Here is a 24,020-nt window from a genome sequence, read left to right as displayed (position 1 = left end):
TAGCCTGGATCTCTCCAGCAAGGGTCAAGCAGAAATTCTAGGAGGAGCTGAATGCCTGGGGCCAGGCGTGTGTTCTGGATAGAAGGCACAGGTGGGGCCCCTGGGTCTGAGGACAGGAAGGAGTTGGGCCATGCCATGGCAGAGGAATTGGGTCAGGCCTCAAGAGGAACCCAGGGTGTGTAGGGTGGGGTGTCTAATCCAGTTAGCTGCACCCAGCATCAACGGCCGATTGCAGCGTGGCTGAGTGGCACCATCCATGCAAAACCAGACAGGCTTGCTGCCACTCGGCCTTCACCCAGCCCAGGTCGGGCGGCCTTGCCTAAGTCAATTACTTCTCAGAGCCACAGTTCCCTTATGCAAAATCAATTCATTTGCACTGTGAGCCTCCAGCGCTACAGTGAGGAAAAGTGAGATCCGCTAGGCCAAGTCTTTGACACAAGTGGGGCGCTAGGGAATCCTGGGTGCCCCCCTCACCACCCCTGCACGCTCTGCCCCCAGCTAGTACTCAGGAGACACAGGCTGTCCCAGGCGCTGGGCCAAAGACCAGATCCCAGACAGCTGATCCAGAAGGAGAGCCTGGGGACCCTAAAAGGGCCATGGCAGAGAGGGGGTGCAGGCAGGAGAGTGCGGGCTCCCAGAGATGGAATTTCAGCCACTGGGGCTGGTGAAGGAGAGGGAAGGGCATTCCTGGCAGTGGGAACAGCAGGAGCGAAGACCAGGAGGGGGTGGGATTCGGGTGCTCGGGCTGGGCATAGCTCAGTGAGATCATGGCCTTGAACGCCAGGCCCCAGGAAGACGCAGGCTGCTGTCAAGGCCCTGGTCTCCCCAACCCTACACGCTGGCAGCTGCAGGCCTCGGGGCAGGGGTGGCAGGATCACAGGCCAGACACTACCTGGGAGGCTGGTGCAAGCACTCTGGAGGGGTGTCTGTCGGGGGAGCGGGGAGCTGAGCAGGAGCCACCCGGAGTCGCCCCAACCCAAAGCCACTGTGTCCTATCTGAGCAGTGGGCAAGGAATGTTCCCTCCATTTCCTCACCTGCAAGGAGGCCCGGTAAGCACTGCCTGAGGGCAGCCTTATTGGGAGGTTAGAGATTAAAGTGTCCTACTGGCAGGCAGCCAAGGGGCATGGGATTAGCGCCCCCAAGGCCACCCCGGCTTCTCCCAACCCCACTCTCCAACTAGGACCTTCTCTGCTGACCCAGTAATTTTTGGCATTTGCCTCCTTAAGCCTCTGCGCAAACCCTGTAGCTGGCTGTCGGGGTGGGAGTTCAGTCCCAGACCCCTAACACCTAGCCTGACCACTCGAAGGAAATCAGAGGTGGGGCCAAGGTCCTTCCGGGAACATTCCAGCCCAGAGTCTGGGAAGATCCAGCACAGGGCTCTCCCCTGGAACACAGGTGGCCTGAGGCAGGAGGGATACCCGAGGAACCAGCAGCCAGGGGTGGCCCGCCACCGTCCCCTGTCCCCTTCCAGATAGTGGGTGGGGGAGTCCCTGGGCTGCCTGGCATGAGCCAGAGGGGAGTGGGGCGAAGATCCGAGGTATAGGGTGTTTAGGAGTCTTGAGAAGGGTCCCCACAAAGGGAAGGGTGGCAGCCCCAGGCCACGGTGGCAGGGATGGAGAGCTGGAGGGGTCAGGAAGGGGCAGGGAGGAGACCGGCCTGGTACCGGAGGAATGAGGAAGGCACAGGGAGGGTCCCAGGCATGTGGGGTGGGCCCAGAGGGCCAGGCTGGGAATGGGAGGAGCTGCAGTGAAAGATGGGGAGTCAGTGGAGGCAGGCCTGGGCGGGGTCTTCACACCTTCACCCTGGGGAAACTTGATCTCATTAATCTGCTCAGCAGACCGGTCCGGCGGCCACTGCGCTTGGAATCGCTGTCCCCGCCGGGCAAGCCCAGGGCGAGAGCACAGAGGAGTGGGCCGGGACAATGCTGGGGACGCGGCTGGTGCTCCTGGCACTGGTGATGGCTGCCTGTGGAGAGCTCGGTGAGGCGTGGGACCTACAGGGGAGCTGGAGCGGAGGGAGACACCACCCACTGACATTCACACAGTGTTCCCAGGGAGGGCACCCCAGGAAGGAGCCTCAGAGGCAGAAGTCGGAGGAGTGGGAGCGTAGGGCTGAGCGCCACCCCTGACTATACGGAGGGGAGGGTGGAGATGGAGAGAGGGCAGAGGGTGAGAGGGGCGCCCACCCTAAGTGAGGGTCAGCAGAGTGTGGCCTTTGAGGTGGGCAGGGCCAGCCCACCACACCCCTGGGCACCAGCCTACACGGCGAATTTCATGGGGGGCTATGGGCACCCAGAAGGGTCTTGAGCTGGGGAAGGAAGGGGTCCCCAGGGAGGCTCTGAGTCTAGGTGGCAGTGGGGATGGAGAGGAGTGGGGAAGCCAGACACCTGGGGTGGGGTGACTCCCAGATGCGGGGCCTGAGACAGCCATCGGGGCAGCGTCCTGGACTCATACAGAAGAGCAGCTGGGCCTGGGGCCCCCCGCGGATGGCCCTGCCCATTTCCCACAAACAGGTGCACCGGAGAGGGCAGAGGCCCCGCCGGGTCCCACCGTGGGGACGGAGGGGTCGGGTCTCGCTGTGCAGCCGGCTGCCTGGGCTGCTGTGGTTGGGGTGGGGGGGTCACAGGAGCAGGAGGGAATTGGAGCAGCTCCGGTCCCCGCCCCCGCTGGCCTGCAAGTCTCTGGGGGAGAGGAGTGAGCATCCAGACACAGCCCAGACACAGCCTGGCCCACCCTGCACTCCACGGCCTCCTGGCTTGTCCTTAATCCCCACAGCAGGACTTCCCTGATGGGGAAACTGAAGGGGTGACCTGCTCCCAGTCACACCCCCAGGCTTCCCACCCCAGGTGCCTTTTGCTGTGAGGATGCTAGGGCCTCGGCCCCCTGAGCCTCCCAAACACTTCCAAAGGAGCTCGGCCCCCGCCCCAGCAGGGTCCCGAGGCAGAGCCTGGCCCATCCCCAGCCCCAGGCTCCTGGTATTGCTCCTGAGCTTAGGCTGGTGGGCACCTTGGCCCTGGGCAGCGCCACTGTCCCCTCATTTAGGCTGGTGGGTACCTTGGCCCTGGGCAGTGCTGCTGTCCCCTCAGACCCGGGCTTCCAGGGCAGGCTGGCTCCGGGCTTGGGAGGGGCAGAGCCTGCCTAACGGCCCTCGTCCCTTCTCCCCAGCGCTGGCCCTGCGCTGCTACATCTGTCCGGAACCCACAGGAGCGTCTGACTGCGTCACCATCGCCAACTGCTCCACCACCGAAACCATTTGCAAGACCACACTCTACTCCCGGGAGATAGGTCAGTGGGCCGGGAGCGGGTGCAGCTGGGTTCCAGCTCAGAGCCACCTCCTGCCGTGGCCACCAGCCAACTTGGCCCCAGTGCACAGCCATTACCTCACCCATCTGCAAAAAAGGGCTTTCTGATGGGCAAGGGCCCTCTGCCCTCCCCTTCCTTCCTCTCTCCCTCTGCTCCTTCAGCGGGCACGCATCTGCAGCCTCGTTTTGTGATGGCTGGGAAGGTGGGCGCACTTACAGGCTTTGCTTTCACGGTCACATCAGAGTGGGAACTGCCCCATCCAGCAGGGTGCAGAATGCCAGCTGTGTGCCTGGTACATGGTAGGCACCCGGCCAACATCGGTGGGAGGAAAGAGAAAGAGGAGGGCACCGAGCCAGAAGGGACGGAGACCCGGAGGGGTAACCCCAGAGTGAGTCCTGCACGAGGCGGCGCTGGCAGGGACCAGGGCTGGGAGGCAGTCGGGACCAGCCCTGACAGCCGACTCTGCACACACCCCACAGTGTACCCCTTCCAGGGGGACTCCACAGTGACCAAGTCCTGCGCCAGCAAGTGTGAGCCCTCGGATGTGGATGGCATCGGCCAGACCCGGCCCGTGTCCTGCTGTAACACTGAGCTGTGCAATGTAGACGGGGTGCCCACTCTGGACAGCCCCCACTGCCTGGCCGGGGCCCTCACGCTTCTCCTGCTCCTGAGCCTTGGACTCTAGAGCGCCCGCCCACCCCCACGGCCCTGCCCCAGCTGGCCTGTGCAGCCTGCTCCGAATGCCTTGAAGAAGTGTGGCCTGTACCAGGACTCCTGAGTCTCCTTTCTGGGCACCGACCTGCCTTCCAGGGCCGAGAGGAGCTCCCAGCTGCGTCTCTGACCCCATCTGTGTCCTTGTCCCTGTCTGTCTCTCTTCCTGCCTTCCTGTGATGTTAAGCTCTATCCCATTGCAAGAACAGCCATTAGGCCTGTGACCCCCACACAAACCATGCAGATCTCTGCCTTTCAGCCCTCTGGGGACGTGGGGGCTGACCAGGGTGGGGCAGGAGCTGAGACCCGTGGGCAGGGGAGCACCCCATCTACCATGGTGCAGTCAGGGCCAGCTCCCTGGAGGAGGGGGCATTAGGGCCAGGCCTTGAATGACGGAGAGATCTGGCAGGCCTTGAGGAGGGCAAGGCATGTCAGGTGGAAGGAAGGTCACAGCAGTGACCAGGAGCTGGGGTTGTCCCCTGGAGCACCCCACTGCCCACCTCCCCAGCCTGAGCAGGGCCTTGCCACAAGGCTGACGGTGGAGGCCACTTTGAGGAGGAAGCCATGGGTCAGGTCCCAGTGAGTCCACTGCCTGCCTCCCAGGCTCACCCCACATGTCCACCTCACACCCTGCCCTCACTCAGCTCTGCTCCCAAGGGTCAGTGCCCAGGACAGCCACAAGCTCTGGTGCAGAAGGGGCCTTCATTTCACCTTGGCCCTGAGCCAATGCCCTGGTCCGCCAGGCCGACTCTCCAGGGAGTCCTCTGCCCCACAGGCCTCCAGGCGGAGACTCCCCGTGATCACACGCATGCACGTGGTCCTAGAAACACACAAGGAACTCAAGGACTTGGGGAAAGACAGGACCCAGTGGTCTCCCGCCCAGCGCCGGCCCCTCCCCAGGGCTGCCCAAGGGAGGTGGTGGCAAGAGATGAGCCCCAGCCTGGCCAGAAGAGGAGAGTGTTCCCCCTGGAACCTGCCCTTCCTCTTGGACCCGGCAGACCCCCCGCTCAGCCCGCCCACCTCGCCCTCCCTGCTCCAGCACCGCTTCTGGGCCCCTGAATGTCAACTCCTGGGGCACGACCTGTAGCCCACAGTGGGTTCTGTGGTTTAGGGTCTACTCCTGGGGCCAGGCCCCCACCACCCAGTGGCCCCACCACCGGAGCACAGCTCGGCACGGCACAGCGCCATCTGTCAGACACGTCTTGGTGCTAAAAAGACAACAGCCTCCCGGGGAGGGAGGGCCTGGGAGGCTGGGAACATTCTAGTGCTGTCTTGGATGTGCCATCCGGGCTGTGACCCTGAGCTCTGATTTTGTCAAGAGGAAGAAGTGCTCGTAGCCATCAAACATCACACCCTCACCTGGCTTTTCTCAAGACTCTCACAAAGTGGCCTCAGAGCCTGGGCTGAGACTACACACACACACACACACACACACACACACACATACACACACGCATTCCACAACCCCCCACCGAGACTGGAAACAAGGCCTATCTGCGACCAGAGATCAGGGCTCAGCCTGAAGTCAGGATCGGGCTCAGTCTGGCCAGTGATCAGGGCTCAGTCTGTAACCAGTGGCAGGCCTTGATCTATGCTTGACGTCAGGGCTCCGTGTGTGATCCTGTGGCTCAGCCATGGAGTGGGACTCAGTCGAGGACCAAGGATTGGGATTCAGTCTGTAACCAGGGTCCAGGCTCAGTGTGTAGTCAGGAAAAGGCTTCAGTCAATGAGAGGGGAAGGGGCACAGTTCAGGCCAAGCACAGGCTACGAGTGAGGCCCGATCCAAGCCTGAGAACCTTTCACCTTAACCTCACCATCCACGATGCCACCTTTCAGGTACCTGCCCCTGAGATTCCCTATGACCCAAGTCCTTCAACCAGGCTTACTCCTCGGCTTGCCAGTGGGGTAGGAGAGGCTTATAATGAGGTGCCAGGACAGGGACCCAGGGTCCCCTCAGAGCAGTGGCCTGGGCAGTTCCACAGCCTGTAGAAATGGGCAGGGCAGGACATGGCTTGATGGGGAAAGGAGGAGCAGGCAGGGGAGGGGAGGGGCTGAACTCAGCATCTGGTGGCTCAGGCCACCCCACCCCTGGTGGGCTGAAGGAGTGGGCTCTGTTCTTCTCCCAGGACCTGCCAGCTCCAGCACCCTCTGCCGCGGCCCCATCACATCCGGCCCTGAAATTGGAGGAATGATGAGACACCTTGCCAGCCATCCTCTTTTTCTCCCCACCCCTGACCTCCCCCAGGCCACCCACTGTGACCTTCCAGAACAGGATGAGCACCCGCCGCACTTCCTCAGGGAGCAGGGCCCAGCCCACGACAGGGCAGGGATGTCTGTATCTCAAGTGCAGACAAGAGAGTCAGGACAAGGCTGGGACCTAGAACTAGCCTTCAAGGGGACAAAGCACCCACTGGACCTCAACCGCCACCTCCCATATCTCAGATGGAAGGGAGATGGGTGGATGGGTGGGTGGATGGATGGTGGATGGATGGGGGATGGATGGATGAATGGGTGGGTGGATGGTGGATGGATGGGGGATGGATGGATGAATGGGTGGGTGGATGGGTGGATGGATGGGGGATGGTGGATGAATGGGTGGGTGGATGGGTGGATGGATGGGGGATGATGGATGAATGGGTGGGTGGATGGGTGGATGGATGGGGGATGGTGGATGAATGGGTGGGTGGATGGCGGATGGAAGGGAGATGGATGGATGAATGGGTGGGTGGATGGGTGGATGGATGGGGGATGGTGGATGAATGGGTGGGTGGATGGTGGATGGATGGGGGATGGTGGATGAATGGGTGGGTGGATGGTGGATGGATGGGGGATGGGTGGATGAATGGGTGGGTGGACGGTGGATGGATGGGGGATGGTGGATGAATGGGCAGATGGATGGGGGATGGTGGATGAATGGGTGGGGGGATGGTGGATGAATGGGTGGGTGGATGGTGGATGGATGGGGGATGGTGGATGAATGGGTGAGTGGATGCATGGGTGGGTGGGGGACAAACAGGGAATAGATACAGGGGTGCGTGGTTGGGTAGATGGATGGGGGAATGGATGGATCCCTGACCCCACTGCCAGGACATCTTCCTCTTCCTCACCCCTGTGCCCACTGTTATCATGCCATCTAAGCCACCAGCCCGTGTCCCTGGGTAGCTAGAGCAGCCACCTCCAGCCCCTCGCCTCCCCCTCGCTACCCTAGCCCGTCACTAAATCAGCAGCCAGACCTCACAGCTCATTCAGTACCTACCTATGCAAAAAACCTCTTGATCCTCCTAGGATCTTGACTAGCTGTCAGACTCACCTGTGAGGTATGATTGGCTCTGCAGCCTGGACACAGGGTCAGAACCCAGGTGTGGGGTTCACACTGGCAAGTCTGAGTTCCTGTGGGGGAAGGCCTGAGACAGGTCTGTCCCAGTAGGGCAGGTGCTGCTCTGAGGATTTAGACTCCCATTCCTAGGGGTGTCGAAACCCGTGCTAAGTTCTGTCAGAGGCTACAAGAGCATTTGTACCCTGGGGAGAGGTCAGTCTGAGTGCCCACAAATATCCATCCTGGGTGGCCTTGGAAGAAACAACATTAATCCTCTCTTTAACTACCCATCCACCCATTAACTCCATCCATCCAACGATCCATCCATCCATCCATCCATCCATCCATCCATCCATCCTCCCGCAAATGCTGCCCACAGTCAGCATGGCCAGACCCAGGCTATGGGAGGATTCTCAGAGGGATGGAAACGTGTTCTTCCACTTGAGGAGCTGACAGTCCAGCCGTCCCTCAGGCCAGACAGGGGCTTTTCGACTGCATGCTGAAGGCAGTGGAGAGCCAGGGAGTGTTTCTGGGGAGAGCAGTGCCATGGGCCAGTTGGCATTTTAGCTGGTCTCTCTGAGTGCAGGGTGGAGAGTGTAGCCAAGGAGGAAGGGTCAGGCCCCTGGGAAAGTGGGCTGACACGGCAGGCAGCTGCAGCTTGGTGCGAACTGGCTCAGTGCTGCAGGTCTACCATGGATGAGAACTCCGGGGTTTGAGGAAATGAGCTGCCCTCAAAAAACCTGGTCTCCTGGTTCCACATGTGGGAAAAGGTGTGGATTCATGGAGAGGCAGGAGGAGGGAGGGCAGTCACCTAACCAGGACATAAATTCTCCCTGCCTGAGTTGTGTCTGCCACGGTGCTGTTTTTCCACCTGCCAATCGGGTGCTGGGCTCAGGGACCGGTCAAGCTAGTGCCTAATGTTCCCACACAGCAGAAAGGCTGCTGTGCCCCTCTGCTGGCTGCTACTCCCACGCAGAGCACCTTCTGAGGGCTTCCTTCTCTTTTAGAGCCCATGCAAGCAGCAGCTGAGGGCAGTGTCCCTGGCCTCAGCACCCACCACCTCTGCCCCAAGAACACCTGCACTGTGATGGGCACAGAGCTGAGCTGAAGGCGTGATGGAGACCCATCCTTTGTCAAATACTTGCTAGTTTTCACAACCACCCCCTGGCAGATGTTCTCCTGACCAGTTTATAGATGAAAGAACGTGGGGTGAGAATGTCTTGTGAGTAGACATGGGCCACACGGGAGGCCAGGAGGAGCTCAGGCTCCAGAAGCGGACAGTTCCTGGCTCCTCTTGAAACATCTGGATGCGTCTGGGGACCAAGCCCTGGGGAGGGGCTGCTCTTGGCTGCCACCCTGCACCGCCCCATGTCAGCCCTTTGACTGCAGTAACTATGCCCTCCCTTGCTTTCTGGCAACCACCCCGCAGCCTCATACAACTCACCTCAGCCCACAAGGCCAGGTCACTTCGGATTTCACAACTACAAACAAAACCAAAGACTAGGAAAATAGGGGCCACCCCAAGGCCACTGACGGAGAGAGCAGCAGGCCAACACCCGAACCCAGGACTCCTGCTGCCAGCCCAGAGCTCCTTCCGGCATCGAATTCCGCCTCAGAAGGGCCCACTCACTACACATTTTTCTGCCCCAACTTTTATAGCCACCCATCCCTCCATCCCTGAATTCTCCCATCCATTCATTCATTTTTTCACCCATCAACTCTCTTAAATGTCATTCATTCAATAATCCATCCATCTTTCTTCCATTCATCCATCTATCCTCCACCCACCTAACCACCCATCCTCCATCCATCCATCCTTCTGAAATCCACCCATCCACACATCTGTTCCACATCCACCCATGCATCCACCCACCCCTCCCCCATCTATCCTCCTCCCATCCCCCATCCATCCCCCATCCATTCACCATCCATCCTCCACTCATTCCCGACTCATCCACCCATACATCCTCCACCCATCCCCCGTCCATCCCCCACCATCCACCATCCATCCCCCATCCATCCCATATTCATCCCCCACTCATCCATCTATCCATCACCCACCCATCCTCTATTCATCCTCCACCCATTCCTCATCCATCCCCACCCATCCACCCATTTATCCACTCATCCATTCCCCACCCATCTATCCATCCATCCCCCACCCCATCCCCTATTCATCCCCCATCCATCCACTCATCCCATCCACTCATCCATGCATACAACCACCCATTAGGACATCACAGGATGGAGAAACCGGAGGCTGGTATGGCGGAAGGACTGCGGAGGAGGAGCACCGTAGCCGGCCTCACAGCATGGGGAAGATGTGGACATGAGATGGGAGACCAGGCAGTGTGCTCACTGAGAGGCGGGCATGGGCAGGCATGGGGAAGGAGCAGCATGTGGTGGGAGACAGCAGTGAAGAGCAGACAACAGAGGCCAGGAGGCTGGAGGGTGAGCAGAGCCCAGCTGTCAGGCGCTTAAAACCAAGACACTCAGGCGTGGTCTAAAGGCCATTAGTGGGAAGGGGCTGGCGGTGATGAGGGCCGCTCCTGGGCCCATCCTTAGTCTGAGCAAGGTCTGGCTGGCCCATGCTACCCTCACCTGACACCTGCTTCCTGCCTCTGGCCCCCACTTTGCAGGTGTGTGTCAGGTGCACACCAGGTGGAGGCATGTGGAGGGGGCTGCGGGGAGGGGGTGCCAGGCAGGGCCAGAACAACAAGGGCAGAGGCCACACTGAACCTGGGTCTTAAGGGTCCCCAAGGCTGGAGCTGGGTGGCCTATGTGAACCCCAGAGGCACAGCCAGGACATGGGGCTCATCAGAGGGGCAGTCTGAGCTCAGTGGGAAAGGCCTTCTCTGCAGAGCTGTCCCAGGACCACAGGACATGGCTGGGGAGGGGTGAGTTCCCCAGTGTTGGAGGTGTGCAAGCAGAGGGCAGGGCCATCATCCTCAGACAGAGCCCCCAGATCCAGCTCCCTGCCCGCCTGCCATGTTCCTGCCAGTTGCCTCCCCACTGGACCCACCTGCCATGTTCCTGCCAGCTGCCTCCCCACTGGGCCCTGTACCACCTTCCTGACTCACACGGCCGGTTCCACCACCGCCCAGGAGCCGTTGCCCAAGGGGCTGGGTATAAACCCTTGATGTGAGGCCGGCTGCCTCTCACTGCTCCTGAGCACGGAGGAGGAATGGCCTCTCGCTGGGCTGTGCAGCTGCTGCTCGTGACAGCCTGGAGCATGGGCTTTGGTGAGTGGGCCATAAGCTGGTGGGGACCCTGCCTCTGAGCTTGTCTGCCCACTGCCGAGGGGGCTGGGGCTGTTGGGGGCACTTTGTGGCTGAGGGCCTCCTTAGGTGTCCATGGGGCTCAACCTCCTTATTCTCAGTGTGCCTCCTGGGTCCCAGAGCCCAGCTTCACCCTGGGACAGGGGTCATGACTCCATTCTGCAGGAAGGGAGACTGAGTCTTTGTGGAGGGATGCGGCATTCAAGTCTGTGGCTCAGCCAAAGGGGCCTTGAAGGGTATCAGTGGGACTCCTTCAGCCCGGCCTCCTGGTTCTGGGTTGAGGCCCCCGAGGCCAGGCGATGAGTTCTGCCTCCACCCCTCGCCCAGGTGATGCCTTGAGGTGCTACACCTGTGAGCAGCCCACAGACGCCACACTCTGCAAGAACATTACCTTCTGCAAGCCGCAGGACACAGCCTGCATGACCCAGCTGGTGACGGTGGAGGCAGGTGAGACCTGGCCCGCGGCAGCCCCTGGGTGTCCTGGAGTCAGGGCCACATCCCCCACGTACCTCCCTCCTTTGCTGGTGCTCCTCTCGACCCAAAAGGCAGCAGGTGGGAGGGGCAGCACAGGCTGCCACCCCTTAGAAGGGGTGCCTTCCATGAGGGTGGCACAGCCCCCTGACACCCAGTCCTGGGGCACCAGGCGCTGGTGGTGGGTGGGGCTTAAAGGCCGGGGTCCCCTGTGGGGCTCCAACCCCAGCTCTGGCACAGACCCAGTAGGTGCTGTTGCCACAGCTTCTGGGCTCAGGCTGCCATCTCCGGGCGGGCACTGAAGTCTGACAAGGCCTGGTGTTATAATTCATAAACAGTTCACAGCTGGAGGAGGCTGGGCCTGGGAGGCTTCACGGATCTGGGCCATTAGGAATGGGGGACCGCAGGGAGGGCAAGGTCAGGGGCACGGTTGGGAGCAGTGCAGCGGCAGGCAGGCGCTGCAGGCGGGTGTGGGTTCTGACGCTCGCCCACCCTGCAGAGTACCCCTTCCAGCAGAGACCCGTGGTGTCCCGCTCCTGCTCAAGCTCCTGCATCGCCACCGACCCCGACAGCATCGGGGACGCCCACCTGGTCTTCTGCTGCTTCCGAGACCTCTGCAACACGGAACTCGGAGCCTAGGGCGGCAGGGTGGAAGGCGCTCCTCGGGCGCCTCCTGTCTGACGGGGCCTGGCTCCGCCTGCGTCACCACCCCCTGCTTCCTGCTGCTGGGGCACAGCTCACTCAAGGGTCTGAGGGGAGAGAGCCACACCAGAGGGGTGCCCTCTGCCTTCCACACCCCAAACTTATAAACATAAATTAGCCGAGAGTGGAGATGACTGCTGTCCTTCCTGGGCACCAAGACCCCGCAGCGCCGGCCTTCGGGAGAACCAGGCTGAATACACCACATTCTAGGCACCTGGCCCTCCCTCTCACCCAGAGCCCCGTGACCCATTTCACAGATAGGAAAACAGAGACGGGCGAGGAATGCCTCCCAGGCCCCTTTCCTGCTGCAAACTAGCCTGGCGTCTCAGATCAGAGCCTGTTCTCTAGCCCAGGGAACTTCTCCCCGCTAAGACTCTCCCCTCAAACCCCGGAGGCGTCACTCCCCGCCTAGGGCAGAAAGGAAGCTCAGAGTTGGAATCCGCTTTCCTCTAAGGGTGGATACATCTGGCTTTGCCTGCCTAGCCCAAGGGGTCTTCCTGGGTGTGTGCACCCGGGCCTGCTGGAATCACACAGCTCCAGGGTTCCCGTCACCTCCTCTGACAACTGCCCGCCGTCCCCTTGGGACACAGGAGGTTAGCTGAGGAGCTGGGGGTCCTTGTGGCCCAGGAGACAGGGCTTTCAGGCTCCTCTCCCGCTCTGCATGGCCCTGGCTGTGCCGTCAGTCACAGTGCTCTGTGCCATCGTCAGGAGGCGGGCAGAGCCAGCGGGAGCACGGGCTGCTGTGGGCCTGCCACCCCCAGATGCTGCCCCTCTCCAGGCCCCAGTTCCCCCGGGGATCCTCTGGGCTGCACACCTTCTAAGCACTGCCCAGCTGGTATCGGGTTCCAAGGCCCCACAGGTCAGCTGGGCCATGCCTGTGGGGTGGGAGCGGCATGCAGCAGGCAGTGGTCTGACCCGCTGGGATACCCGAGAGCATGCGGGAGTAATCAGGGCGCCGTCTGGGGCCACCCAGGACCCCCGTGAAGGCTCATCTCTGTCTATGAAGGGCTCAGATGTCAGAACCCACCCGACCTCTACACCCTCCCAGAAATACCAGGAATTAAATGCAATCCTTGGGGAGCAGCCCAGACCGGAGAAAGCTCCCAGAGATGCCCCCGGAAGGGATCTCTGGGGCCTTCCCGCTGGCCAGTACGGGGCTTGCGCTTGGCTTCCCGTTAGGGCCCATCCCCTGGGTCATGGCCGGACCTCCAAGGGCCTCATCAGGGCCTGGACTGGAGCCAAGGGGCCAGGGCCTTGGCCTCACCAGAGGGAGGGAGCAAGAAGTCGCCACTTCTCTGGGCCTCAGCGTCCCCAGCAGAGCAATGGGGATGAGGCCTCCAGGCTCTTCCCAGCTCAGTGGGGAAAGCTTGCGGGGTGGGGTGGGGTGCCCCCATCCCTGGGAAGGCACCTGCTGGGGTGTCCTTGGCTCTGAGCCCTCGAGGCCAGCAGAGGGCGCGCGCCGGGTCCCGGAACCCACGCCGCGAGGACCTCTCCCAGAGCGCGCAGCGCGAACACGCAGGGACCCAGTGCGCTCTGCCCGGAACCGGCCCTGGGAGCGCGGCTGGGTCTCCTGGCTCCCGGGGGACCGCAGCACAGAGTTAGAAAGCCCTGCCCCTCTCGGCCGGCCTGGAGGACGCCCGCCTGCCCTGCCTGTCGCCGCGACCTTCCAGCAGATGCGACTGCGGAAGCTGGGGAGGCCAAGGCCCGGCAGGGAACCCAGGTGGGCGCGCCCATGGGGCGGGGCTTGCAGGGCCAGACGCTCACCACCGAGGCGCGTGAGGTCTAAGGAGGGGAGTGGGCGCTGCATCCGTGACTGCCCCAGGACGTGGGGGAAGCTGGCGGGGAAGCAGCCAGCCGCAAGAAGCGGCAGTGGAGGGAGGGAGAGGGGCGCCCACCCGGGCCGCTAGGCCCTCCTGAGCGGAGTGTTGGCGGAGGCCCTTCTGAACCCCACTACAGCGGAGAGGTCAAAGGAGCCAGCGCTACTCTTCCGCTGCTTTAAGAAATCTCTAAAATAAAGGAGAGGGGTGTGCAAACCGCAGGACGTCCCTCCCCGCCCTCAGGGGCAAGATCCTCCACCTCCCCAAGGATGCCCCAAACTAGCAGGTGTCCAGAGAGGAAGTCATGCGGGGAGCAGCCGCCTGGGCCTGGGACGCAGCAGCCCCTTTGGCCTGCCTGGTTGAGCCCCTGGGTCCACACTGGGAATTCCCTAACTTAGTCTGTGTCCCTGTCCATGAGGTGGGCGAGGGTCCTGCTGTCCTGGAATTCCTCCAGAGCTGGACGACGGGCACAGCGTAACGCCACTCAGCAAGGCCTCAGATGTGGGGATCTGCGTCCCTGGGCCCCAAGGGGACACAACGGTGGCAGACAGCTGAGCCCAGAGGCAGGGCACTGAGACTGAGCAGGCAGCTGGCCCAGGGTGAGCCCCGGGGACACCCACCAAGGCAGTCGGGACTCTGTCCACCTGGCCATCAGAGGGCACAATGCCCCCTCCCACAGGACGACGGACCTGTGCACAGCCACCACCCCAGGACCCCCAGACAGATCTGAATCTCCAGCTCTGAATCTCGACCTTAATTTATTTCTCTCTGCCCGGCTCAGTCACCCGGCTGGCGAGGGCCCCACAGCGCCAATTCCCTCCCCCAACCAAAGGCCTCCTGGACACTGTGCAGACACCTCCGCGGTTGGGGGCTCCTGGGGCAGAAATTCTGCCACTGTTGGCCCTGGGGGAAGGATGCTGGGGTGGCAGCAGTTGCGGCCCTAACTCCTCCGAGGTGGGAGGCCCACAGGAGCAGAGGGCTCCAGCAGCCCCGCCAGGACAAGGCACTGGTTCGCTTCCAATCCCAGCCACCCATTCCCTGACCCGGGCCAGTCCTGCTGGCAGGAATCAGCACCACTGCAGTGAGCAAAAGCCCTCCTCCATCCTGTGGTCAACCTGTCCTCCAAAGACAAGACCGAGAGAGGGCCCTCCTGGCTCAAACATTCCTCCAGCCGGCCGATGACAGCCCACGGTGCTCAGCTGCCGCATGAAGCCACAGGGGCCTGAGGGTGCTGCCCATTCAAACACCTTGATGCTAGCCCGTTGCTTGCACATGCACACACACACACACACACAGACACGCGCACAGGCACGCATATATGCATACACACAAATGCGCACAGGCACGCACATACACATCCACACACAAATGCACACAGGCACACACAGGCATGTGTGCACACATATGAACCCACAGGCACACACATGCACACACACAAATGCACACAGGCACACATGCATATGCACACACAAATGCACACAGGCACACACATATGCACACACAAATGCACACAGGCACGCACATACATAGCCACACACAAATGCACACAGGCACACACAGGCATATGCGCACACACACAAATGCACACAGGCATGCACATATGCACACAAATGCACACAGGCACACACAGGCATATGTGCACACATACGAACCCACAGGCACACACATATGCACACACACAAATGCACACAGGCACACATGCATATGCACACACAAATGCACACAGGCATGCACATGCACACACACACACGAATGCACACAGGCACGCACATATCCACACACACAAATGCACATGGGCACACAGGCATATGTGCACACACAAACGCACACAGCCATGCACATACATATGCACACACACAAATGCACACAGGCACACACAGGCATATGTGCATACACACGAATGCACACAGGCATGCACATATGCACACAAATGCACACAGGCATGTGCACACACACGAACGCACACAGGCATGCACGTATATATGCACACACAAACGCACACAGGTACACATGCGTATGCACACAAACGCACACAGGCATGCACATGTGCACACACATGAATGCACAGAGGCATTCACATGCACAAACACGAACGCACACAGGCATGCACATGCATATGTGTGCACATACACGAATGCACACAGGCACACACATGCATTATGCACACAAACACGAATGCACACAGGCAAACACATGCATATGGGCACACACACGAACACATAGAGGCACACATGCATATGTGCAACACGAATGCACACAGGCACACACATTATGCACACACACACGAACGCATACAGATGCATACACGCACACACAAACGCACACAGGCACACACATGCATATGTACACACGAATGCACACAGACACACATACATTATGCACACACACACGCACATGCACAATGGATACACTCATCCCTAGTCCAGTCATTGAGCCCAACTCCCCATCCAGGCCAACATACCTTCCATGACCAAGGACAGCCGCTGAGCCAGGGACAGCAGTGGCATCATCACATGGTGCCACCCAAGCCTGGGCACCCCGTCCTGCTCCAGGGCTCAGGCAGCTGCTCAGGACCACTGGCTGGACAGCATGCCCACAGCTTCCTCTGCGGCCCCACTGGGAAGCTTGTCTGGCAACACTCAGCTCAGACACCCATGGAGATCCCAAGAGCCACCTCCCCCAAGGACCCCCCTCCACCCATAAAGAGCAGAGGCTTCTGGCCAACCGTCCTGGCTGCAGACCCCAGATTTACTAAGCAAGGTGGCTTCCCCTTTCCAGCCCCACTGCCCCATCACTAAATGCCCGTTTGGTAAGTTTCCAACCGCCCAATCCTTCCCTGGCCCTCAGAGCCTTTTGGAATCTCCTGGGAAGGTGGTCAGAGCATGGATGTGGCCACACCCCACCTGACTCACCTTTATGTCCAGGAGGGTCCCACTTCCCCCACCCCTTTCGAAGGGCCTGCACAACAGCCCCTGTGCTCTCTCTGCTTCTCATCCACCCACCAAAGTCCATGGACCTCTGCCTCCAATGGCTACCCACACCCTGCCCAAGGCTCTGGAAGCCTGGAGGCCCAGACCCAGAGTCTGGGGCAACCCCTGACGGAGGGAGACTGGGAACCTGGGGCTGGCATCTGTGGATGAAGCTGTAAGCCTCAAAGGCTGGGAACCAGGAGGAAGAGCTCCCAGGCCAGGAAGGGCTCCCCAGGGCAGGAAGGGCTCCCCAGAGCAGGGAGGACTCCCCAGGGCAGGAAGGGTCCCCAGGGCAGGGAGGGCTCCCCAGGGCAGGAAGGGCTCCCCAGAGCAGGGAGGACTCCTCAGGGCAGGAAGGGTCCCCAGGCCAGGAAGGGCTCCCCAGGGCAGGAAGAGCTCCCCACAACAGGGAGGGCTCCCCAGGGCAGGAAGGGTCCCCAGGCCAGGAAGGGCTCCCCAGGGCAGGAAGAGCTCCCCACAACAGGGAGGGCCCCCCAGGGGGCTTTGGGCAGCACCTTCTTGGCTTCAGTCCTATGCCCCAAGGGATGGGGACAAGTCCTTCTCGGCCAGCCTGATCCCTCCATTCATGGGAGCCCCACCAGCCTAGATAGCCCCCCACGCCAGAAAACCCATCCTGGGAATGGGCCCCAGCTTCCCATCTCAGCCCCCAGCTGGATGGCAGTGGTGGCAAGGGCTTGGAAACAAGGACGTCCCCAGCACACTTGCAAGGAAAACCCTTTAATGTTGGGCTTTCTTTAAATACAACAGAAAGACTGCAGCTTTCCCACGATGACTGTAAGAACAGCAGTGGGGGTAGGAGGGGTTCCATCGGGGCAGCGCTGCACCTCCTGGCTCTGGCTCAAGGTGGGCTTCCTGGAGGCAGTTCCCGGTGTGCAGGGGCACAGGCAGGCGGCACACAGCCCTGAGCAGACAAGCAGTGACCCCTGCACCCAGCTAGATGGGGTACCCCCTCCCTGGAAGCTGAGGGCATCAGTGGAGCCTCAGGCTGGGACCAGCCACAACTTTGCCTCAGTGACTCTGGGCCATTCCAGGCCTCAGTTTCCCCAGCTATAAGGTGAGGTATTAGGCAGGAGTGGGTGGCCCTGGCCAGCGTCCTAGCAGCCTTGCGTCTCCATCAGGGAGGACTGAGAAGCTGCCAGGAGACGCTGTGCTAGCGCAAGGCAGGGCTGGCCCAGCAGCTGACGAGGAACACGCTAAACACAGAGGGCAGAGTAGGTAAGGAGACGCCTGCCAGCCAGGCCACGAACAGGTGGCTCTAAGGGGGTGCAGAGGCCTGTGCTGCTGCAGGCCCAGAGAGGGCAAGGACCAGCCCAAGGTCACAGAGCATGGCCCTGGTGGGCACCGAGGGGTACGAGTGGGCAAGGGCATCCTGCAGAGTCCCACACCTGCTCCATTCCCTCCAACAAGGGCACCCCAGCAGGAAGCCTGCTGCCTCTCCAGAAGCCCCTGTGCTACCTGGTCTGGTCCCTCTCAGCCACAAGGCTACCCTCCTGCCCAGCCTGCTCCGTCCTCTGCCGGCAAATGCCTCCCTTCCTTCCGCCTCCAGATCCAGCCTCTGACCACCCAGGCTCTGCCCCAGGCCTGTGTCCACCTCAGCAGAAACCAGAGGGGGCTGCCTGGCAGGCGCTGCTCTGACCCCTCAGGAGTGCCCGCTGCACCAGAACCACGCCCAGGCCCTGTGTACCCAGGATGCTCTGGCCTGGCCCTGCCTCATCCCTTGCAGCAGTGCCAGCCAGGATCCAGGCTCAGGTGGCACTTGTGGGTCCCTCTGCTCCAGGCACCACCCTCCCCTACCTAGGCCCATGAGTGGCCGCACTGTGGGGCAGGGTGGGACTCCCTTTTGCACATCCATCCTCACCTTGAGGGCAGAGCTGGGTCAGACTGCTGATGCCACTCCCTCCCTCTGCCTAACGTGGAGCCCAGCAGAGGGGTGTCAATAACTGGGGAGCCCTGCGGGTGAAGGGGGGTGGGCCAGGCTGGTCAAGAGGCCCCTCCAGCTGGAAGAGTGCAGCCCAGCCTGCCATCTCTGCACAGCCCCCAGGCCCAGGATGATGGCCGGGGCAGGCAGGGTGTGAAGGTGGCCATCACTGGTCTTTGGTGACGTCACTGAGCCCACTCTCCACGCGGAGCAGCTGGCTGCTGGCCTGGTTGTAGGAGATCCAGTACTGCAGGTCCGCCGGCAGCTCAGGGGGCTCCACCTGCAAGGGATAGAAAGGGAAACCCAGCCAAGCTGCTGCCTTTCCACCTCTGGGCTGCTGCCCACATTGCTCCCCAGCCCATGACCTTCCAGGTGTCCCTGCCCTGCCACCTGCCAGGCTGTGCCCATGCCTCCCCAGGCCCTGTGTGCTTGTGCTACCCCCGCATACCCACCTTGACACGGCCCCGCCTGTGCCAGGCCCATCTCCCTTAGGGGCCATCCCCAGAACCCAGCCAGAAGCCCAAGAAGTTGGCACATTGGGAAGGGCAGATAGGAAATCCAGAGGCCTCAGGGTGACAGGGGACAGAGGAACGGAGGGCCAGCATGGAGCCCTCCTCTGGGAAGGCACCAGATGGGGCACCCAGAGGACAGCACTTCATCTCCCAGGGCAACCTGGGCCTGAGCCCTCCACTCTCAACCCTCTGCACACAGGGCCACCATGTGGCGATGGGAGCCGGGCTCCAGGCCTCTCCTGAGGGGTCCACAGCCTTGCAGATGGGCGTTGGGAGCTCCCAGGATGAGGGGAGAGGCCAAGCACACACCCAACCCCACTTCAGGGTGAGCAGCACACAAAGACAGAGCCCAGACCTTCCCTGCAGTTGAGCTGGAACCCCCTGCAAGTCCTAGCAGAGCTGGGCATGGACTGACTCTCCCCTGGACCACTCCAGCCCAGCTCTTCCTCTCTGGCCACATCACCCCCGCCAGCCTCTCAGCGTGCAGGACCCCAACCTGGCTCAGCCTGCCCCAAACCACACCCATGGCCCTTCCACCTCATCACGGGGTCTCTGCTGTTCTGGGTCCCAGCCTTCACCTCCCACACGGACCTCACCAACCAGCCATGCCTGATTTCATCACGCCCTCCCTCCCAGAAAAGCGACCCTGCTCCCCATCTCCTCGGCCTCCGCACCCAGCTCTCAGCCTTGGCAGCCTCCCCATTGCCCCCCACTCTAGATGCATGAGAGACACACAGAGCCCAGCACCTGGGGGCAGAGAGACATCCAGGTCCTCTAGGGGATTCCTGAACCAAAAATAACATCGGAAGGTACCCCCAACCATCTGAATGAACTTCCTCCAATAGGCCAGGGCCCTCCAAATCTAACCTGCAACACTAGCTCAGGCCATGATGGAAGAGGGTGTGGGACAGGCCTCTAATGCCTCCGACATTAACAATACAGACCTGAAGTCTGACAGGAAACATTTACAATCTATTCCCTCTGAAGCCTGCTGCCTGGAGGCTTCACCTGCATAATAAAACCTAGGTCTCCACAACCCCTTATCTAAACCCAGACTTGCCTTTCTACTGACAATAGCTCTCAACCAACTGCCAATCAGAACACTTTTCAATCTACCTGTGACCTGGAAGTCCTCTTCCAGATGGCGTCAATGTGAATCTTACATGTATTGATTGTACTGCGCCTCCTTGAAATGTGTAAAAGCAAGCTGTACCCCGAGCACCTTGGGCGCATGTCACCAGGACTGGTGCGTCCTTATCCTTGGCAAAATAAACTTTCTAAATCGACTGAGACCTATCTCAGATGCTTTTTGGTTCACATGACTCAACAGAAACAGAAGACCAGGGAGCTGTGCCCTGCGGCCTGCTGTGCGGCTTTGGGCAGTGCCACTGCTCCTCCGAGCCCCAGTCTCCCCACCCCTGACATGACCTCTCAGTGTCAGAGGCTTTTCAATCAAAGCGACTCCATTTTGAGTGAGGGGTAGGAAAATCAGGCTGGGCCTTGCTGGGCTGCATTCTCAGAAAATCAGGCATTCCTGGCCTCTAAATGTTTAAGGTTAAGGAGACAAATTAATAATGTTTACTCAACAGACCCAGACTTGGGAGCATCCAGATATCCCACTATCTGGAGAACAAAGGCGTTCCTAATTTTGCTTTAAAAGATAGTAATATCGATTCTTGCAAAATAGAGTAATTAAGAAAATTAATCCTTTATCACACACCCTTGTAGCAGAGCACATGTCCACATATATGCAAGCGGTGCACCTGGGGTGGAGCGTCCTACTGTGTCTAAGGACCACTGCATTCACTCTGCACTGCGGACTCGCCCTGAATTCTCTCTTACGCAAGATCCAAGAACCCTCTGTTGAGGTCTGGATCGGGGACCCTTTCCTATAACATCAGGACTGAGGTGAGACTTTGACCCTCCTCTGCTCGGGAGGCACCTGTCGGCGACCGGGGAGGGCAGTCCTCCGCCTAAAGGCACACCAGGGGTGGGCAGGCCCTGGTTTCCTGCCTGGATGCTCCTGGCAGCTTTTCAGGAATCTGCTCTGGCGACATCGGCCCGGTAGCCGTCCCCAGGGCCCCAGTTCCATGCTGCAGGGGCGGTTCTGCCCTGCCGAAAGGAGCAAGCCCTGGTGAGGTGTGTGGCCCACCTCTCTCCAACTGCAGAAAGGCCAAAAGGCTTGCAGCTCCCCGGCTCAGCCCTTCAACCCCAACCCAGGTAGCCAGGACCCAGCCCTAAGCTGTGTGAAAGGGCGCCTCAGGTCCTCGGGAATTCCCAGAAACCTCCTCTAACTGATCACCCCTCCAGCGTATGTTCAGGATCAAGCACCAGACAGGAAGGTCAGCACTCCAGCCACAGCACAGCATAGGAGCGAGAGGAGGGGTCGACAGAAAACCATGAGGGGCCAGGCTGAGAAAGGACAGGAGGGAAGCACGGTAAGCCCGAATGAAGAGCTGATTCGGGGACGCCAGGAACCCCCAGGAACAAAGGCATTAGCGAGGAACGCCCCCGGTAGAGAGGGAGGGGCGGGAGCGGTGAGGGGCAGGACGGCAGCAGGACCCGAAAGAGGTGCAGGAGCGGGCCTTCCCCGGGGGAGGGGGCCGGGGACCAGGAGCTCCCGGGGGTCCCGCAAAGGCCGTGCGCCGGGGCCAGGGCCGGGGGTCGCTCACCCTGCGCTGGCACAGCTGCTGCACGACGCGCTCGGGCGAGGTCCCCAGCAGGTGCTGCCGGAAGCGCAGCAGCGCGCACACAAAGCCGTCCCGCAGGCTGACGAAGCGCGCCTCCAGGTAGAACGCGCGGTCGTCCCAGCCCAGCAGGCGCGTGCGCACCTCGAAGGGCTCCAGCAGGCGCAGCGAGCGGCGGTAGCGCGCGCACGAGGCCGCCAGCACGGTGTGCGCCCCCAGCCCCCGCAGCGCCCCGAGCACCCCGCAGCGGGTCAAGTGCGCCACGCGTGCGAAGTCGGCCTCGCGCAGGTAGCGCGCGTTGTTCATGTGCAGCAGCAGGTCCAGGTCCGAGGGCAGCACGCGGCCCGCGAAGCGCTGCTCCGCCAGCAGGTCACGGACGCGCGGCTGCAGGAGGCGCGCGCGCAGCACGGCGCACGGGAAGCGCACCAGGTACCAGCCGTCCAGCAGCGCGAAGACCGCGAGCCCCAGGGCCAGCAGCGCCACCAGCAGCCCCAGCATCGCGGCGGCGGCGGCGACGGCGGGCGCAGGGTACGGCTGCGGGGCCCGCGGCACGGCTGCCAGTGCCCGCCAGGCCTCCTGGGAACTCGCGAGCGCGGCGCGGCCGGAGCGAACCACTGCGCGCGGCCGACCGAGGGGGAGGTGCCCGGAGCCCCGCCCACGCCTGCCGCCCCTCCTCCGCTCCCTGCGTGGTCCGACCCGCTGCCCCGACCAGCGCCTCTGTCGCGTTGCGGGGGGGCGGGGGCGGGGGCGGGGCGCGCGCTGGTCGTCACAGCGGCACCTGGCGGCCGTGCGCGGCGCTGCAGGCACGAGGGTGCCCGGGCGCCCCGGCGTTTCCACCTCCCCAGCAGCGCGCGCCCCTCGCCGGCCCCGCACCAAAGACGGGCCCGGCCCTGGCATCCGACCCCTCATCTGAGCGCAGTCAAAGGCTCCAACACCTCCGCAGCCGAAGCCGCGGGACTTTCCGTGGAAAATGCGACCCAGCCCGGTCGCCAGCGGCGCTGCAGCGGACTCCACGGCTCCTGCTGCAGGACCGCAGCCACCCCAGCCCGCAGGGCGCCCGCAGCGCTCGGGGAGCGTCACGCGCTGGTCCCCACGCGCATTTTCAGCCCCAGCCGGTACCTCCTTTCTCGCCCTAAACTTTCGTTCTACACCTCAAATGTCCCGCCGGCCCCAGGCTCCTCCCGAGCGTTCCCGCCCTTCGTCCCTTTTGAAACCGGAGCAACTCAGGGCTGGGCGGGAGGGGAGGAGCCCGGGTGAGCGAAAGTGACTCAGCGGCGGACTCCGCGCGGGCCCAGCGGGCTGTTGGGCAGCTCGGCTGCCCTGTGCTCTACAAGGCTGGGGAGGAAACGCGGCCCAGAGAAGGCGGGGCCCGCTCCCTGCCAGCCACAGGTTCTAAATGACAGCCGATGCCGGTGACCTGGGATGGGGTCCCGGAATTGCTGGGTTAAACAAGCTCCTGAGTCAGGCCTGGGCCTGGGCTCGGGTTCCAGGGCTCTGTACCTCCCTCGAAGGAGGAGCTCCTGGGGGAGCACCTGGCTCTGCTCGGCAGCCTCAGGGACAGGGAGCTCACTGCCTATCAGGGTGGCTCCCCCAGCGTGGCTCACGCTGTCCCTGTCGTGTCACCTTGTCGTGGCTCGACTCTGAGCCGTCTGTCCCAGGGAGGGCGGCCCCTTGGGAATCAAGGGACTGAGGACACAGCCGTTGAGACTGTTGGCCGTTGCTCAAAGAATGCAGCCTCCTGGTCACCTACGTTGTCTCCTGGCCAAGAAAAAGGGTGAAACACTGTGCAATATTTGAAGAGATGTTTTCTGAGCCAAATAGAGTGACTGTGGCCGGTGACACAGCCTCAGAAGACCCCAAGAGCATGTATCAAGTGGTCAGGCTATGATTTGGTTCTACAGATTTTAGGGAGACGTAAGACATCAGTCAATGCTTGTAGGCTGCACATCGGTTTGGTCTGAACTGGTGTTTCAGGTGAACTCTGGAATGTCCTTGGTCAAGAGGAGGGGCCCATTCAGATGGTTGGGGGCTGGGAATTTCATTTTGGGGTTACACCACTATGTCCTTCGAGCTCTGGAGCATCAGTGAAGGTTGGTGAATGAGAGACCAGCAGAGCTTCCAAGGCCTCCCCCACCCTCCAGGCCTCCTTGGCCCCGCCCCTTCCCCCACCCTGCACATTCATTCCCAGCTCCCGCCCTCCCAGCTCCCCTCCCACGCACATGCTCTTCTCTCCCCTTCCATCTTCCCCTTCCTGGGCCTGGAGACTGGGCGAGATCCCCAGGGCTCTCCTTGCACAGGGAACCTCTCCCAGGGTG

At 61.5% G+C, this 24,020-nt stretch overlaps 3 protein-coding genes across 4 annotated transcripts; 2 read left to right on the top strand and 1 right to left on the bottom strand.

The window, feature by feature from the left end:
- Nucleotides 1-1,850: 1,850 nt before the first annotated feature.
- On the top strand, nucleotides 1,851-4,109 carry LYPD2 (LY6/PLAUR domain containing 2). Its single transcript, XM_012468348.2, has 3 exons — nucleotides 1,851-1,980; nucleotides 3,166-3,285; nucleotides 3,783-4,109. The coding sequence occupies exons 1-3, from the start codon at nucleotides 1,923-1,925 to the stop codon at nucleotides 3,986-3,988; spliced, it is 384 nt and encodes a 127-aa protein (XP_012323771.2). The 5' UTR covers nucleotides 1,851-1,922; the 3' UTR covers nucleotides 3,989-4,109.
- Nucleotides 4,110-10,494: 6,385 nt separating this feature from the next.
- Nucleotides 10,495-11,905, top strand: SLURP1 (secreted LY6/PLAUR domain containing 1). The gene is made up of 3 exons (XM_012468347.3): nucleotides 10,495-10,572; nucleotides 10,936-11,055; nucleotides 11,579-11,905. Exons 1-3 carry the CDS (start codon nucleotides 10,515-10,517, stop codon nucleotides 11,716-11,718), a joined length of 318 nt encoding a protein of 105 aa, XP_012323770.2. The 5' UTR covers nucleotides 10,495-10,514; the 3' UTR covers nucleotides 11,719-11,905.
- A 5,386-nt stretch (nucleotides 11,906-17,291) lies between these two features.
- On the bottom strand, nucleotides 17,292-22,203 carry THEM6 (thioesterase superfamily member 6). 2 transcript variants are annotated; one of them, XM_012468339.3, is made up of 2 exons: nucleotides 21,691-22,203; nucleotides 17,292-18,786 (listed from the first exon to the last, which is right to left on the bottom strand). In XM_012468339.3, exons 1-2 carry the CDS (start codon nucleotides 22,201-22,203, stop codon nucleotides 18,673-18,675), a joined length of 627 nt encoding a protein of 208 aa, XP_012323762.3. In that variant the 3' UTR covers nucleotides 17,292-18,672. The 2 variants fall into 2 exon arrangements, with proteins under 2 accessions (XP_012323762.3, XP_064240217.1); XM_064384147.1 differs by having other exon boundaries at nucleotides 21,850-22,203.
- Nucleotides 22,204-24,020: the final 1,817 nt, after the last annotated feature.

Source organism: Aotus nancymaae, unplaced genomic scaffold (assembly GCF_030222135.1).
Source record: "Aotus nancymaae isolate 86718 unplaced genomic scaffold, 86718_ANA_hifiasm-v0.15.2.pri h1tg000036l, whole genome shotgun sequence".
NCBI lineage: Eukaryota > Metazoa > Chordata > Mammalia > Primates > Aotidae > Aotus > Aotus nancymaae.
This window is presented reverse-complemented; position numbering and strand designations above follow the sequence as displayed.

What these genes read in the sequence shown, in the direction of transcription:
- LYPD2 (XM_012468348.2), top strand. Translation starts at nt 1,923, where the DNA reads ATGCTGGGGACGCGGCTGGTGCTCCTGGCACTGGTGATGGCTGCCTGT. An exon ending in GGCTGCCTGTGGAGAGCTCG is followed by an intron (nt 1,981 to 3,165) that starts GTGAGGCGTGGG and finishes CCTTCTCCCCAG; the next exon opens with CGCTGGCCCTGCGCTGCTAC. An exon ending in ACTCTACTCCCGGGAGATAG is followed by an intron (nt 3,286 to 3,782) that starts GTCAGTGGGCCG and finishes CACACCCCACAG; the next exon opens with TGTACCCCTTCCAGGGGGAC.
- SLURP1 (XM_012468347.3), top strand. Translation starts at nt 10,515, where the DNA reads ATGGCCTCTCGCTGGGCTGTGCAGCTGCTGCTCGTGACAGCCTGGAGC. An exon ending in AGCCTGGAGCATGGGCTTTG is followed by an intron (nt 10,573 to 10,935) that starts GTGAGTGGGCCA and finishes CCCCTCGCCCAG; the next exon opens with GTGATGCCTTGAGGTGCTAC. An exon ending in GCTGGTGACGGTGGAGGCAG is followed by an intron (nt 11,056 to 11,578) that starts GTGAGACCTGGC and finishes CCCACCCTGCAG; the next exon opens with AGTACCCCTTCCAGCAGAGA.
- THEM6 (XM_012468339.3), bottom strand. Translation starts at nt 22,203, where the DNA reads ATGCTGGGGCTGCTGGTGGCGCTGCTGGCCCTGGGGCTCGCGGTCTTC. An exon ending in AGCAGCTGTGCCAGCGCAGG is followed by an intron (nt 18,787 to 21,690) that starts GTGAGCGACCCC and finishes TATCCCTTGCAG; the next exon opens with GTGGAGCCCCCTGAGCTGCC.